Genomic DNA, 17,530 nt, shown 5'->3' with positions numbered 1-17,530 from the left:
TTCTCGTCGCTTCATAAAGTTATTTTAGAACCACTGTAGTGAGATGGACTTTGTAACAACGTCTTTAGTACCTTTTAAGGGTCTTGAGAGAGGAAATGTCATTGTGCCAATGGAGGCCTTTCAGAGCCATCAGATTTCAACTAAAATATCTTCATTTGTGTTCCGAAGATGAACGGAGGTCTGACGGGTGTCGAACGACATGAGGGTAAGTAATTAATGACAGAATTTTCATTTTTGGGTAAACTAACCCTTTAATGCTTCAGCATACCAAGACAACTTGGGCAGTTTGTGGACGACCCCTTCCTGTCCCAACATGACTGCACCAGTGCACAAAGCGTCGCTCCATAAAGACATGGATGAGCGAGTTTGGTGTGGAGGAACTTGACTGGCCTGCACAGAGTCCTAACCTCAACCCGATAGGACACCTTTGGGATGAATTAGAGCGGAGACTGAGAGTCAGGCCTTCACGTCCAACATCAGTGCCTGACAAATGCTCTTCTAGTTCCCCTTTTCCACTAAGGCAGTGCTGGTGCTGGTTCGGAGCCAGAACCTAGTTTAAAATCGGTTATTTGTCTTTCCACACCCATAGCACCAGCTCTGAAGCAGGAAAAGTGGTTCTTAAGTAGCACCAAAACATCTCTGGGCTAGAACTAAGAACCGATTGCGTCAGGCGCTGGGGGCTGGGGTTACCGTGGCCAACACAAACTTGTGACCGCCATTTTTTAAATAGCAGCTAATCGAGCTAGCTGCTCGTTTGTAATCTCCGTTTATACAATTTACGGCGAGCTGCACGAATGCGTTGGATTCGCTGTGTTTTGATGCCGATGTAGGATCGCAAAGCCATCAATAGTAACGCAACATTTGCATTGTTGATGGAAGGCTTGTTCGCAGCGGTGCTGTGCAGACCGATCGCCGTATGACAACGAGTCCAACGAGAGCACACGACTCCTTGTGCTTTTGATTCACTCATGCGGTGTTTTGATATCATACGCGGATCAGTTTGCGCAGTGCCCATGCATCTCGAACAAGCCTGGTGTGTGTGTGTGTTTGTGTTTCCCGCTGCCTCGCTAACGTTGCTGAGAAAGATGAGCATATACAGTGACGTAAGACCTGGCTCTGTTGTGGCTCTCAGCATGTGGAAAAGCAAACGGTTCTTAGAAGGCTCCTCAGTCGAACCAACTATGAACTGGGACTAGCACTGGCTCTGAACTAGCACCCGGTTCATTCTGGTGGAAAAGGGGTATAGAAGAATGGTCAAAAATTCCCATAAACACACTCCTAAACCTTGTGGAAAGCCTTCCCAGAAGAGTTGAAGCTGTTAGAGCTGCAAAGGGTGGGCCGACTCCATATTAAACCCTACGGATTAAGATTGGGATGGCATTAAAGTTCATGTGCATGTAAAGGCAGGCGTCCCAAAACTTTTGGCCATATATATATATATATATATATATGAAGCCCATAACAAAATCACTAAAATAAACTAAAATTAAAATAAAAAACTTAAATTGTTAAAAAAGTTAAATAAATCTTATAATAGTATATAAACAATACTAAAAGAACATGGTTATTGACTCCTGTGAATTTGTCAGTATTATTCTCCAAACTAAAAATCCAAAATCATTTTATTTTTGTGACACTGGTTGGGTGAGCACAGCATATGGCATACATTCAGGCAAGAATAAACCATATAATGCAGGACGAACGGTGTTCTGACCTTTTGACCCAGTGAAGAGGAGGTCATCTGTGGAGTCAACACACAGCACAGCTTTACTGTGACCCTCGGCTATATGAACACACTGCAGAGAGCCGCCACGACTGCTCTTCGGCACAGGGACGGGGCTGATCACACCTCTGACGCAAGTCAAAAAAACAACAATCAGTGGATTCCTCCATCAAATCTTGTGTATGGAGGCATCATTGTCTTCTATCGACACATTGCTGCAAATACAGTGCCATAAAGTACTTCCCCCTTCCTGGCTCCCTCTTTAACTTTTTAAACAAGAACCAGAATAAACGATATTGAATATTTTCAGATGTTTTTATTTATTTATTTTTACTGCCAAAGCAGCGTCTCATCCGGGACCTTTTAAAATATTCCAGAAAAACTTTAACTGTCCCAAAAGTCTCAGTGTTCATGATTTAACATCAAAAGACACCCAAGTTTGTCATTTAGTTCTAGACATAAGACATAAAAGAGAATATCATGAAGAAGGCAAGTCATTTTTCATGGCACTGTATGATTTTGCCAAAATAGTTTGTGAAGCAAAGTATGACAGGGCATGTGTGCCAATGAACGCGGTCCAGAAATTCCTCCACATGCAGTGAAATAAACATTTATGATGCAAAATCAAAATAAATAAATACAATAAAAGTAATCAGGAAATTCAATTAGGATGGAGAGGCTTGTAAAATCCTTTGTGTGTGAGAAAAAAACAGAAAGATTGAAGCACATTCAAGTTATAATAACAAATTGATTTACCCATCCTCCCATAATTGCTGAAACCACTTTAAATATGCACATCCACATTTTCACAAACACTCACACACACACACACACACACACACATAAATGTGTTCTTCAATTAACTTATGAAAAACACAATTTAAGGTCAAATTAAAAACCAAAAACAACACTTCAGATGCAAATAATCAGAGTAGTCAGCATTTGTAAGGCAAGAACTTCTCACAACCCCTGGTGTATTACTTACCGAGGCGAATTTAGGAGGATTTTAGTTTGGCGTTTAGTTTAGCGACATTTAATTTTGAAAGGACAGTTTTAGTTTTAGACCAGAGTTTATTTACTCCCACATGACATGTTGTACAGGGCGAAATCTACGACTACTTTCATTTTGTGGCCACTTTTTATGTGGACTATAACCCATATTCTGAATATAAAAATCCCATGTAAATACAATTTTCTGGATTACGGTCATATGTCTAAGTTGGAATTTCAACCCCCTTCTGAGTTGTACACAATTTGTGAACCATATGTTCATGTGCATGAGAATATGAGTGGGATTCTTCTCATTCTTAATAAAGCATAGCCAGTGTTGGACATGTTAGGGTAAGAGCATGCTTCTTCAAAACCTGTTATTTTATCTTATATGCCAATCTTTCTACATATGAATCCTGTTTGCAGTATTACTTTTCAAAGTAGATTGTCTAAAAATCCAACACAAACAGGCAGAAGCCAAAAACCTCCAAAAATTGCAGTGGTAGCTTTCTGCCACTGGGGGGTGCTAGCTCTTACTGTGTGATCTCTTTGGCTTTAGCCTTGTCAGCCATGGCTTGTCCCTTGTCATAAGTCTTCCTGCGAGAAAGAGGGGATGGTTCCGGTACTCTCTTTTGCCCACCTGCTGGAAGTCTGTTGCCAGAGCTGCTACTTTAAGATCCATTTGCAATGTGAAAGACAGAAACATAAAAATAAAACACATGGACTGGAAAAAAAATACACGAACATAAGATGGGCAGCATGCATAATAAAGTACACAAATTAATCTAACTTTGTTTATTCTTTGAAGCTAAAAATGCTGATTAAACCCAATTTACTACAGCAAAAACTGTATTTGCTGGTAAAAAAAAGTGACAAATGTTTACCATTAGTGGCAAACTTCCAACAAACCATTGGCAACAATGCAAACCTACTGGCAAACAGATATTTTGAAAATAACCGCCACAACTGGCAAACAGATATTTTGAAAATAACCGCCACAACTGGCAAACAGATATTTTGAAAATAACCGCCACTACTGGCAAACAGATATTTTGAAAATAACCGCCACTACTGGCAAACAGATATTTTGAAAATAACCACCACTACTGACAAACAGATATTTTGAAAATATCACCACTACTGACAAACAGTTATTTTGAAAATATCACCACTACTGACAAACAGATATTTTGAAAATATCACCACTACTGGCAAACAGATATTTTGAAAATAACCGCCACAACTGGCAAACAGATATTTTGAAAATAACCGCCACTACTGGCAAACAGATATTTTGAAAATAACCGCCACAACTGGAAAACAGATATTTTGAAAATAACCGCCACTACTGGCAAACAGATATTTTGAAAATAACCGCCACAACTGGCAAACAGATATTTTGAAAATAACCGCCACAACTGGAAAACAGATATTTTGAAAATAACCGCCACTACTGGCAAACAGATATTTTGAAAATAACCACCACTACTGGCAAACAGATATTTTGAAAATAACCACCACTACTGGCAAACAGATATTTAGAAAATAACCACCACTACTGGCAAACAGATATTTTGAAAATATCACCACTACTGGCAAACAGATATTTTGAAAATATCACCACTACTGACAAACAGTTATTTTGAAAATATCACCACTACTGGCAAACAGATATTTTGAAAATATCACCACTACTGACAAACAGATATTTTGAAAATAACCGCCACTACTGACAAACAGTTATTTTGAAAATATCACCACTACTGGCAAACAGATATTTTGAAAATAACCGCCACAACTGGCAAACAGATATTTTGAAAATAACCGCCACAACTGGAAAACAGATATTTTGAAAATAACCGCCACTACTGGCAAACAGATATTTTGAAAATAACCACCACTACTGGCAAACAGATATTTTGAAAATAACCACCACTACTGGCAAACAGATATTTTGAAAATAACCACCACTACTGGCAAACAGATATTTTGAAAATAACCGCCACTACTGGCAAACAGATATTTTGAAAATATCACCACTACTGGCAAACAGATATTTTGAAAATAACCGCCACTACTGGCAAACAGATATTTTGAAAATATCACCACTACTGGCAAACAGATATTTTGAAACTAACCGCCACTACTGGCAAACAGTTATTTTGAAAATATCACCACTACTGGCAAACAGATATTTTGAAAATATCACCACTACTGACAAACAGATATTTTGAAAATATCACCACTACTGACAAACAGTCATTTTGAAAATATCACCACTACTGACAAACAGTTATTTTGAAAATATCACCACTACTGACAAACAGATATTTTGAAAATATCACCACTACTGGCAAACAGTCATTTTGAAAATAACCGCCACTACTGGCAAACAGTTATTTTGAAAATATCACCACTACTGGAAAACAGTTATTTTGAAAATATCACCACTACTGACAAACAGTTATTTTGAAAATATCACCACTACTGACAAACAGATATTTTGAAAATATCACCACTACTGGCAAACAGATATTTTGAAACTAACCGCCACTACTGGCAAACAGATATTTTGAAACTAACCGCCACTACTGGCAAACAGATATTTTGAAAATAACCGCCACAACTGGCAAACAGATATTTTGAAAATATCACCACTACTGACAAACAGATATTTTGAAAATATCACCACTACTGACAAACAGTTATTTTGAAACTAACCGCCACTACTGGCAAACAGATATTTTGAAACTAACCGCCACTACTGGCAAACAGATATTTTGAAAATAACCGCCACAACTGGCAAACAGATATTTTGAAAATAACCGCCACTACTGGCAAACAGATATTTTGAAAATAACCGCCACTACTGGCAAACAGATATTTTGAAAATATCACCACTACTGGCAAACAGATATTTTGAAACTAACCGCCACTACTGGCAAACAGTTATTTTGAAAATATCACCACTACTGGCAAACAGATATTTTGAAAATATCACCACTACTGACAAACAGATATTTTGAAAATATCACCACTACTGACAAACAGATATTTTGAAAATATCACCACTACTGACAAACAGTTATTTTGAAAATATCACCACTACTGACAAACAGTTATTTTGAAAATATCACCACTACTGACAAACAGATATTTTGAAAATATCACCACTACTGGCAAACAGTCATTTTGAAAATAACCGCCACTACTGGCAAACAGTTATTTTGAAAATATCACCACTACTGGAAAACAGTTATTTTGAAAATATCACCACTACTGACAAACAGTTATTTTGAAAATATCACCACTACTGACAAACAGATATTTTGAAAATATCACCACTACTGGCAAACAGATATTTTGAAAATATCACCACTACTGACAAACAGTTATTTTGAAAATATCACCACTACTGACAAACAGATATTTTGAAAATAACCACCACTACTGGCAAACAGATATTTTGAAAATAACCGCCACTACTGGCAAACAGATATTTAGAAAATATCACCACTACTGGAAAACAGTTATGTTGAAAATATCACCACTACTGGCAAACAGATATTTTGAAAATATCACCACTACCGACAAACAGATATTTTGAAAATATCACCACTACTGGAAAACAGTTCTTTTGAAAATATCACCACTACTGGCAAACAGTTATTTTGAAAATATCACCACTACTGGCAAACAGTTATTTTGAAAATATCACCACTACTGGCAAACAGTTATTTTGAAAATATCACCACTACTGGCAAACAGTTATTTTGAAAATATTACCACTACTGGCAAACAGATATTTTAAAAATAACCGCCACTACTGGCAAACAGATATTTTGAAACTAACCGCCACTACTGGCAAACAGTTATTTTGAAACTAACCGCCACTACTGGAAAACAGATATTTTGAAAATAACCGCCACTACTGGCAAACAGATATTTTAAAAATAACCGCCACTACTGGCAAACAGATATTTTGAAACTAACCGCCACTACTGGCAAACAGATATTTTAAAAATAACCGCCACTACTGGCAAACAGATATTTTGAAGCTCACCGCCACTATTGGCAAACAGATATTTTAAAAATAACCGCCACTACTGGCAAACAGATATTTTAAAAATAACCGCCACTACTGGCAAACAGATATTTTGAAAATAACCGCCACAACTGGCAAACAGATATTTTGAAAATAACCGCCACTACTGGCAAACAGATATTTTGAAAATAACCGCCACAACTGGCAAACAGATATTTTGAAAATAACCGCCACTACTGGCAAACAGTTACTTTGAAAATATCCATAATGGCAAACAGATATTTTGAAAATATCACCACTACTGGCAAACAGTTACTTTGAAAATATCCATAATGGCAAACGGTTATTTTGAAAATATATGCCACTATTAATAGTAGCCAATATTAGCCAGACATAGCCAACATTATTCATGTTATTTAAATTTGTGAAAAAAATAATAAAAAAACATTAAAAAATTAAAATAAAAAACTTAAGTTACTTAAGAAAAAAGGATTTCAAAAGGATGTCCGATTGTGATTTAGTTACAAGAATATGAACGGTAATGTTATTGTAAATAACAACCGTCTCAACCTCTTGCTGTAGATCATCACAGTTGATGTTATTCTTGAACACACTCCTTTGCAAAAAAAATGTTTGTGGTCAAACCTGAAGTAAATTTGTGGTAAAACTAGGGCTGGGCAAATTAACGCGTTAACGCGGGCGATTAATTTTTTCAGCTTAACGCAATTAAAATATTTAACGCAAATAACGCAGCGTCCGTTTTTATATCCATTTTTGCTTAGCGTTACATGATCTTCACGCTCTTATTCATGTAAATGCTTCCAAGCGCGACAAGACACAAGCAAACGCGCTGTATGCCAAAGTCCTGTGTGTGTGTGTGTGTGTGTCAGTGTCCTGTCTGTGTGGATGCGTCTCGTGTCAGCTAATCAAGACACACACACACACACACACACACACACACTCGACGCATAGATAGACTCGCGTCAGTTTCCTGCTCACATCGAGTTCTCTTTTGCTCTTGAACAAACAATAACACAGAGGATTTTGAGTATTCTCATATTAGGAGTCTTAAATTAGTTAAATAACGTCTTAAATGAACTTAAAGAGTTGTGAGGAAATGAGATGCGCGGGACAGCGTGTGAGATCCGCGGCTGTTCTTAAAGTGACAGGAGCACTGATGATGCCTGTCATTAATGTTCATCAAAGAACAACGGGAACAGAGAAAATTTTAGCTTTAATGATGATTCATCTATATTTAATTAGATAAATATAGATAAATATAAATAAAAAGATAACTATTACATTTCTGTATATGTATAACAGGGAAGGCCATGGGTATATAACATTTATTATTTTGGGTTTATGTAAAGATTGTTTTAAGTTCACTTAAATTAAAGTTGTTTTTTTAAAGCCTAATAAATGTTGAAATTGGGAGCTTTCAGTTATACTGTAATGTAACGTCATTAATGTTTCATAGACACTTTAGTATCAGTGATACTGACCTTCATTCATAAAAATATGACAATACAACACATATTTAAAATATGCTGTCTTTAAATTGTTTATACATTAATTTGGAGAGTAACTGAAATTATTACAATATCAAAATATTAAAAACGTAAAATATTAAAAACGTGCGATTAATCGCGATTAATTACAGAAAAAAGTGTGATTAATTAGTTAATTTTTTTTAATCGATGCCCAGCACTAGGTAAAACAGATTGCAACAAATAGTTGCCAGAAGTGTACAGCTCTTCCCGCTAAAAAAGTCTCTACAACTCACGACACATACTGTTATCTAGCTATCGGTGGTCCAAGTTGCAAGAGAAATAATAGTTACTATAAATAACTATTTACTATAATGGTCTAAAATATTTTTAGACAAATAGACTGTTCTCTTGAGTATAGATTTGTTGTTTTAGTGTTGTTAGCCACTCACATGGGATAGTAATTAAAGTCAATTGAATAAAAGCGTTAGAGAAGACTATCTTTGAAGATTATTAAACTTTTGACAAAAAACTAAATTGACTAGATATATCAGTCTTAGCAGCATAGCAGAAAAAATATTAGTGTGACATCAAACCATCTTTCTTAAACAAGGACAAAAAAGAAATTTTAAAGTAAACAAAGCAGAAGTAGTTAGTTCATGCATGATGTGAGGTGGAGCAGTAAGTAAGCAAAGATTTTAGTTAGCAAGGTTTGAGGTTACTTTACACTTACATGCTACCCATTCTAGAGGACAATCCAGCAGAAGTGAGTATGTAGTCCCGATCTCTGACTGAATTTCCAGCAGACTCCAGATCTCCAGCTCCCTCGGATGTCTCAGCCATTGTGTGTAAAGGGATGGAGAAGTCTCTTGATGGTGTGTCCGGGCCAGAGTCACAGTTGTTTACATAGAGTAACTCCATCTGAGTAGTGGTCCTCCTTCGGGCCTTTGCAATTATTGCAAAAACAAATGGACAAGGTAAGTTAAATAAGGGAACAGGATATGCAAGGAATTGGTTGTCATCCAAAGTCACTTATTGGGTTCAGTCCCACTGAGATTAGGTGTCTTGATTGAGGGCACAGTGATCATTGCTCATGGATCAACCTTTGAATGGTTTGCACCTAAAATCTCTTGGTTACCAAGCTTTTGATAAGGTAAAATTCAGGTAATTTTTCCCATACCTTAGTCCTAGATTTAGTCTCGCCACATAACTTCATGAGGTCTGAGGCCAGGGTGCTGAATTGGGGGAAAATATATTGACTTAGGCTTGCTCAATCATTGGACCACAGTAATGAAACATATTTGCCATTGGCAGATTAACTTACTTTCCTTCCACTGCAGGACTTGGGGTCGACTCGTCGCTACTACTGTCATCTCCATTTTCTAACGAGGAAAATGAAATGAGAGTAGATATTAAACAACAACAAATAGGTGTCTAACTTACACCAGAAGAATTGGAAGGACTTGCAAGATACTTGAATTAAGGCAAAAACACGCTGACGTTGTTATCTGTGATTTTTAAGAGACTTTTGAGAGTGTGGTAGTAATAAAAGCGAATGAGCGAATAAATTAAGCACTGTGCTACCATGCTAGTTTCTTTAGTTGCCGTGAACGCTGATCCAAACCGTTTTGACCAGAAAGAGGCTATCATCAAAGTTAGTGCAAAAAAGTTGTGGAAAAGAAAGATGAGGGAACACAAATGGTAAATCATTCAAAAAGGACAGGAAAAAATTAGTTGTACATGGTCTTGAAGAATGTCTTGTTTTCCTGCTGCTGTACAGCTGTATGCTAATGGTAATGAGTAGTATGTTACTAGCTGGGGGATGGACCGATAGAGGGGGTGTGGACAGATGAACAGAAGCCTCATGCACCTGCGGATGGGACCGCTAGCCTGTGGTTAGTCCAAGGAGGTAGACCCATGCACTCATTACAGAGAGAGTGTGGCTATTGGTACTCACCCAAGGGCATGTTACCTAGTTCTGTTTAAATCAGGCAACAGGGGAACAGAAAAGATGAAGTTATATGGTATGATGGTATTCATGGATATACCACAATACAACGTGAATATGGAAAAGTTATTTCAAGGGTTTCCACACTGTTTAACCAACACTTTTCTATGACTTTTCCATAATTTGGGCCGTGGAAAGCCTGTACATGGGGACATGGTACAACCTTTCAAGGGGACTGATTAATTTGTTATTTGATTGAGGTACAACTGTTATATGTAGGTCCGTTATTGTGGTATCAGAGGTGTCCAATCCTGCTCCTGAATGGCCAATGTCCTGAAGAGTTTAGCTCCAACCATAAGTAAACTCACCTGAACCGGCATATCAATATCTGCAGGACCTCTACAATAAACTTTAAAAGCAGCTGTGTTTGAACAGCTAAACTTCGCAGGACTTTGGCCCTCCAGAAGCAGGACCGGACATCCAAAAAGACAGAGAGCTGAAGAGGGTCGAGTCAGAGTCAGGACCGAGGCCTGTGGAGGGTCGAGTCAGAGTCAAGACCGAGGCCTACGGAGGGTCGAGTCAGAGTCAAGACCGAGGCCTACGGAGGGTCGAGTCAGAGTCAGGACCGAGGCCTACGGAGGGTCGAGTCAGAGTCAAGAACGAGGCCTATGGAGGGTCGATTCAGAGTCAAGACCGAGGCCTATGGAGGGTCGATTCAGAGTCAAGACCGAGGCCTATGGAGGGTCGATTCAGAGTCAAGACCGAGGCCTATGGAGGGTCGAGTCAAGACTGAGGCCTATGGAGGGTTGAGTCAGAGTCAAGACCGAGGCCTGAAGAGGGTCGAGTCACAGTCAAGACTGAGACCTATGGAGGGTCGAGTCAGATTCAAGACCGAGGCCTGAAGAGGGTCGAGTCAGATTCAAGACCGAGGCCTATGGAGGGTCGAGTCAGAGTCAAGACCGAGGCCTATGGAGGGTCGAGTCAGAGTCAAGACCGAGGCCTATGGAGGGTTGAGTCAGAGTCAAGACCGAGGCCTATGGAGGGTTGAGTCAGAGTCAAGACCGAGGCCTATGGAGGGTTGAGTCAGAGTCAAGACCGAGGCCTATGGAGGGTTGAGTCAGAGTCAAGACCGAGGCCTATGGAGGGTCGAGTCAGAGTCAAGGCCGAGGCCTATGGAGGGTTGAGTCAGAGTCAAGACCGAGGCCTATGGAGGGTTGAGTCAGAGTCAAGTCCGAGGCCTATGGAGGGTCGAGTCAGAGTCAAGACTGAGACCTGAAGAGGGTCGAGTCAGATTCAAGACCGAGGCCTGAAGAGGGTCGAGTCAGATTCAAGACCGAGGCCTATGGAGGGTCGAGTCAGAGTCAAGACCGAGGCCTATGGAGGGTCGAGTCAGAGTCAAGACCGAGGCCTGAAGAGGGTCGAGTCAGATTCAAGACCGAGGCCTATGGAGGGTCGAGTCAGAGTCAAGACCGAGGCCTATGGAGGGTCGAGTCAGATTCAAGACCGAGGCCTATGGAGGGTCGAGTCAGAGTCAAGACCGAGGCCTATGGAGGGTCGAGTCAGAGTCAAGACCGAGGCCTATGGAGGGTTGAGTCAGAGTCAAGACCGAGGCCTATGGAGGGTTGAGTCAGAGTCAAGTCCGAGGCCTGAAGCGGGTCGGGTCAGAGTCAAGACTGAGACCTACATGACTCAAGACAGACTTGTGTCAAACTATACTGAGTTGCAAAGGGCAACTGCTCTTCAAGTTAGTAAGGTAGGACCTGGAGCAACTTTCCCAGCTCACAAGGAGCATGGAAGCAGACAATATAAAAAGTGCAAAAAAGGGGATCCAGCAACACTTGAGTGAAAAAGGGGAACTTTCATAAACTCAAAAAATTACCAAAGCGTTTTGGCTTGAGAGCTTTTTCAGGGTCCAATGACTAGTCATCAAAGACTGAACACATCAACTAGTGGCAGAACTAATCGGCTAGTTGGTGCAACCCCTAGACCAGGGGTAGCAAATACTGTTCCTATACCACTTTTACACTGGGGCTGGTGCAGTTGCTGAAGCTAGCCTTGGCCAGGACTCGTTTTCCAATGACTGATCAAGACCAGCAAGTTTTCAGAGCTGGTTTGGAAATGAGATTTGGGCACTAGTCCAGGTTTTTTTGTGGGCACGGCTCCAGAACCAGCCCCAATGGAAAAGTGCAACTAGAGGGCTATCTTATTGGAGCTAAACTCTCTCCAGGAGCAGACTTGACCACTCCTATTCCAGAGTCCACAATTGCACTTTACAAATTTTGTGACTGAGTATTTGCAGAATTCTGGCACACTAAGAGGGCTGAGCAGTACCGCCAAGGTCTCTCTTAAGGTCTTAGACCCTGGGGTCAAAGGACTAACAGATAAGCTTCTGGAGGAATGTCCCTACCTTGCAGAGCATTCCCCAACAACGCATCCAGCTCCGGGTTAAACTCTGCCTTCTCTTTCAGCATGTGGAAGAGCAGCTGGTTTTGAGTGGCACTGTTGATCTCAGTTTGCTTGAGCCGCCCCTCCATCACCTTTATCTGAGATTCCTTCTGAGCTGCCTGCAAGCCCTGAAAACATGCGGTCAGAATGAACACCAAATGTGCTAAAGTTTTAAAAATTAATGAAACTGTTTATGTGAATGGAACTTTTAACATTATAGCCTGCAACAGAGAAAACCAAAGCAGATAAACCGTTTTGTGATTGGATACCTTGTTGATGGCCATGGACATGAAATGATCCAGTAGGAATCGAGCTTCAGCCAGAGTGCAGGACCCAATCACAGACGAGACATCAATAGCATCACCCTCTTCCTACACATGGGGGGGGGGGGGGTCATTTTAAAAAATCCATAATTTTCCACTTAATTGATTTAGTGTTCACTGGAGTGGTCCAAGAGCTCAGGAATTTTGTCGCACTTGAAACACGAATACACAAAACAAAATGACTGGATTCGAGGTGTTTATATGGTTATAATAAAAAAACTAACAAATCCTTCCTTTGCGGGTCAATTTGACCCCTTAGAATGAATGGAAGGCAACCTAACAACCTAAAAATGCTCAAAATAACTTGACCAAAAATGATTTTATAAAGTCTACATGTGTATCTGAATGCAAACTGAAGAGATAAACTCAAGAACTGACTTTAGGACCCAGAGGAACAGCTCATTTGCTCCATATAGAGCTATAAGGCCATCTAGTGGCAAGAGTCATGACATATGTTATATATATTTTTTTTTTCACAAGAGGTCGGTAGAGACACCCAAATTGACCCAATGTGAGATGATATGATTGGATTTGAGCTGATTATTGCTTGTATTGGAGTTATTTTGCATTTAAGTTAAAAGAATGTGAAGAATGTCCTTAATTTATATTAATGATCAAATCTAGCAATTCATGACTTGTTTAATCTTTGAAGGTCTAAATGCAGTCAAATTTGTCTTGCATTTCTGTAACCAAAGCCAAATGTCTTTTCCCATGTAACGTATCAGCCATGGTCCCACACCGGCTAAACACCGGTAAACATCTGGCTCCGTCTGCTACAGTAGCCACGCCCCAAACTCACGCTATAGGTTGAGCTGGAAAGAGACGGACGCCCTCAATGTTTGGATGGTGCCAAGAAGGCTCAATGTTTCCACCTTTAGGGGCGATAAACCTAGGAATGGTATTCCAATATTCCAAATACTCCCAATGGGGGAGAGCATGTTCAGTTGGAAGGGCACAACAAACGGCATAGGGAATAAGATCGATACATCACTTCACAGGAAGTGGAGCGGAATTTACCCACCAGCCATTGCGCATCACTCCAGCACTTCCAGACATTTGAATTAAATAAAGGCGGTAAAACAGTAGGGAGCGGTGAGAGTTGCCTCACCTTGGCTTCCTCCATCTGCATGATGTTGGCCTGACAGTCAGAGATGCTGTCGTTGATGTAGTCGATGTTGGCCAGCAGAGACTCCAGCTCCTCGTTCAGAGACTGAACATCTTTCTCAACCTCCGGTTCTTCCGCCAGCAGTCTCTCTCTCTTTCTGCTGATCTTATCCCGCCGGCGCGTCAGCTCTTCACGTTGCTGTGGGCGGGATTTCGAACAATGAGAAGCTAAACAAGTTTGTAAGTTTGTAGTGTGTGTTTTAAAAAAAATAAATGCAATTCAATTGCAAAAAGGGTTCATATTTTAAATAAGTTTTAAAATAAGTATGATCAGTGTATTATCTGGGCGATTTGTTGTAAAGTAGGTGTTTCTCATGATTTGTACCTTTAGAAGACGATTCATGTCAGTCTCCATGTTGGAAATTGTCACGCGCTGCATGATAATATCAGAGATACGGCGTTCCAGACTCTGCCATTTCCCACGAGCCACTCGAGTGGAGTATATCCCAGCCGGCCTGCGATAGTATAATCTAAAGCAAACAATTGTCAGTCACAGGCATCGTGAGGTCATTTACAGTGCACACATTAGGGCTTGTATAACGCACCTGGTTCCATTAGGTGCTCCTGAGCCCGAGTATGTCCGACCTGCGGGTGGTCTGTGAGAGAGGTCCTCGGATAGATTGGCCTTTCGTGTGACCTTTCCTGATATGGGCCGCACCTGTCTCCTGAGAGCGGTTACCTGAGAAACAGAGCAGTAATCACTACAGGAAACTTTCGAAAATGCCTTCTCTGACTACCAAAATGAATCAGTATGGAAGCTTGTTTTATTGCAATTGCGAGTTTTCATCTCGCCGTTTGGACTTTTCTTCTCAAAATTGCTTCTATAAACTTGCAATTCAGAGTTTTTTTTCTCAGAATTGCCTGATATAAACATCTCAATTGCGAATTATGAAGTATCTCGCAATTCTGAGAAAAAAAGTCAGAATTGAGAGAATTTTTTTATTTTTTATTTCATGGAAACAAGCTTCCAAATGAAAGCCTGTAACATTCTTCTTAAGAAAAACTTATTTTTTTCCATGAATCCGTCCCCTGAGCTCATGGTCTGAAGCTCACAGCGCAGCTGCACTAATGCTGCGTTCACATCGCGTCTAGTTGGACGCTTGAACATTTTGAATCCATTCGCGCGTCCACAGCGAATTGGACGCGCATATAAATCGAGGGTTTTAAGCAAAATAGACGCGGGTTCAAGGCGCTCGAGGAGAAATATGTCTATGTCTGCATGTATATTTAAATATCCTAAAAAAAAAAGTAATGAAACTTCTCTTTGCCCTCAGTAAAAACTATTTGGCAGACAACAAATGACAGATCCATGACACCAAAGATCGCCCGTTAGATCCACACAAGACGCACCACTACAGGACATCAGAGCCAGTGGCAAACGGCAGAAGGACTGGCCGAGGAAAGGCTGCTCTCGCCGGGGTTAATGAGCGCTGAGCACCTCCAAAAACGCAATAATATTTTTTTTAAATAGGCGCTCTCTTTATAAATAAACCACAGATTTGAGCTTTAAACAACTACATTCTCACCTGAAAAAGTCTTAAAACTACATTTTGTGACACAATAACAGTAGCATTTTTAAATTATGCAGGGTTTCTCATCACATCACATCACTTCCCCACGTGACAGCAGCGAGCAGGCTCCTGATTGGTTAACGTGGCGCGAATTGACGCCAAAGTTAAAATTTTTCTACTTTTGTGTCAGATGCGAATTCGCTTCAAACGCGTGAATGCACAAAAAGCACCACTCGCACGTAACGCGTGTTTCGCGCAAGACGCTCAATTTGCGTCAAATTCGCGTCATTCGCACGAACTGGACGTGCGAATGAGGCGGAATCGCGTCCATCGCGCCGCAGGACCTCCTGTTTTGAGTTTTTGCTAGTTTAATGATGGAAAACAACGGCCGGCGCATGGTTCAAAAGGGTTGTACCTCGTCTCTTAATGAGTCATGGGTGTGTTTTGGGCGTAAAGTGCAATAAGCCAATCAGAGTCTCATCTCCCATTCCCTTTAAAAGCCATTTGTGCTCGTGTCATGGCAGATTCACTCTTTACATGGCGGAAGACTGAACGCTTCTCCAGAGAGGAATCCTTTTAATTTTAATATTTAAACATGTGTGTGTGCTGCTGCCCTGTGTGTGTAATAAGCAGAGTGTATGCACGTTGTGCACCGCCTATAGGCTCATATTACTAACAAACCCTTTAAATAACACAATAAATACTGCACTATTGACTTTAGAGCAGCAGGTTTGTGTTGGTCAATGGCGCAGTCGTTTCAGTTCCTCAAAATAGCAACACGCCAACAATGCTCCTGAACACACCTGGTTTTCAGACCAGACGCCCATGGGTGAACAGACAATTTGCAATTTAACCAACGTGGCGCTGGACGTGAAAATGAAAACTGCGTCGGGCTGAAACTAGTAAAAAACACTTGCACCGGGTGTACGGTCAGCTGGTCTGGTTATTTAAATTAGATTATTTGTATTAAAATGATTGTTTATATATACCAACTGTGATTTTTAAAGGTGTGCGAGTATGCTGCAAACTTACTTTCCCTATGGGGATACATAAACTGACTACTAAAAGTATTTAGATAATTATACAACCCATAGTGGTCCCGAAAAGAATCTGAGCATTAAAAAAGTACATTATAGTATACGAGTGCATTAGTGTTAATTCACTATTATTTATATACTATTATGGTTTTAATTACTGTAGCTATTCGTTTTATCATTTCAGTTTTAATTAGAGTCATTTTTAATATTTAATATTCCCATTTAGCTTTCTATTAACTTGTTTTACTCAATTAGCTTTTATTTTATTTTCAAAATATTTTTAACTTTGGTTTTTATGCTAGTAATTTTAGTACTTCAAATTGAACTTAATTTATTTCAGTTAGCTTGCTAAGGCAACATTTCTAATTTTCTTTCTTTCTTTTTTTTTTAAGTTTAAAGTTTCATCTAGGGATGTCCCGATCAAGTTCCCTTTTAAAAGAACTCAATGCGGAGATCAACATACTCAGAATGTCGATATTATGGGAACGTTTCTGCGTGACGGTTATTTCCAGGGTAAATGCATGTTTAAGGAAATGAAATGTATAACAATAATAGTTAATAATATATTTCCTATTTTAAATAAATATTTTAAATAGGGCTGTCAAAAGATTAATCGCATCCAAAATAAAAGTTTGTGTTTACATAATATATGTGTGTGTGTACTCTGTTAATTATTATTTATATATAAATACACACACAAGCATGTATATATTTAAGAAAAAAATATTATTTTTATACATAAAACATTTATATTTATATATATTATAGATTATATAAATGTATATACAGTATATACATGCAAATATTTCTTAAATATATACATGAATGTGTGTGTATTTATATATAAATAATAATTA

The 17,530-nt window shown here is 39.5% G+C and overlaps 1 protein-coding gene across 1 annotated transcript in view; it reads right to left on the bottom strand.

The window, feature by feature from the left end:
* Window positions 1-17,530, bottom strand: part of kif21a (kinesin family member 21A) — a 117,936-nt gene that overhangs the window by 24,538 nt on the left and 75,868 nt on the right. Inside the window, exons 18-28 of the mRNA XM_079809771.1 lie at window positions 14,671-14,804; window positions 14,451-14,595; window positions 14,070-14,264; window positions 12,908-13,009; window positions 12,601-12,766; window positions 10,203-10,223; window positions 9,570-9,627; window positions 9,426-9,480; window positions 8,979-9,190; window positions 3,251-3,382; window positions 1,715-1,851 (exon numbers count right to left, since the gene is read on the bottom strand). Coding sequence (XP_079665897.1) covers window positions 1,715-1,851; window positions 3,251-3,382; window positions 8,979-9,190; window positions 9,426-9,480; window positions 9,570-9,627; window positions 10,203-10,223; window positions 12,601-12,766; window positions 12,908-13,009; window positions 14,070-14,264; window positions 14,451-14,595; window positions 14,671-14,804 — 1,357 coding nt within the window. The remainder of the gene's footprint in view (window positions 1-1,714; window positions 1,852-3,250; window positions 3,383-8,978; window positions 9,191-9,425; window positions 9,481-9,569; window positions 9,628-10,202; window positions 10,224-12,600; window positions 12,767-12,907; window positions 13,010-14,069; window positions 14,265-14,450; window positions 14,596-14,670; window positions 14,805-17,530) is intronic.

This window comes from Gobio gobio (assembly GCF_949357685.1).
Source record: "Gobio gobio genome assembly, chromosome: 25".
Taxonomy (NCBI): domain Eukaryota; kingdom Metazoa; phylum Chordata; class Actinopteri; order Cypriniformes; family Gobionidae; genus Gobio; species Gobio gobio.
The sequence above is the reverse complement of the archived record's forward strand: the minus strand, read 5'-3'. Positions and strand labels throughout refer to the sequence as shown.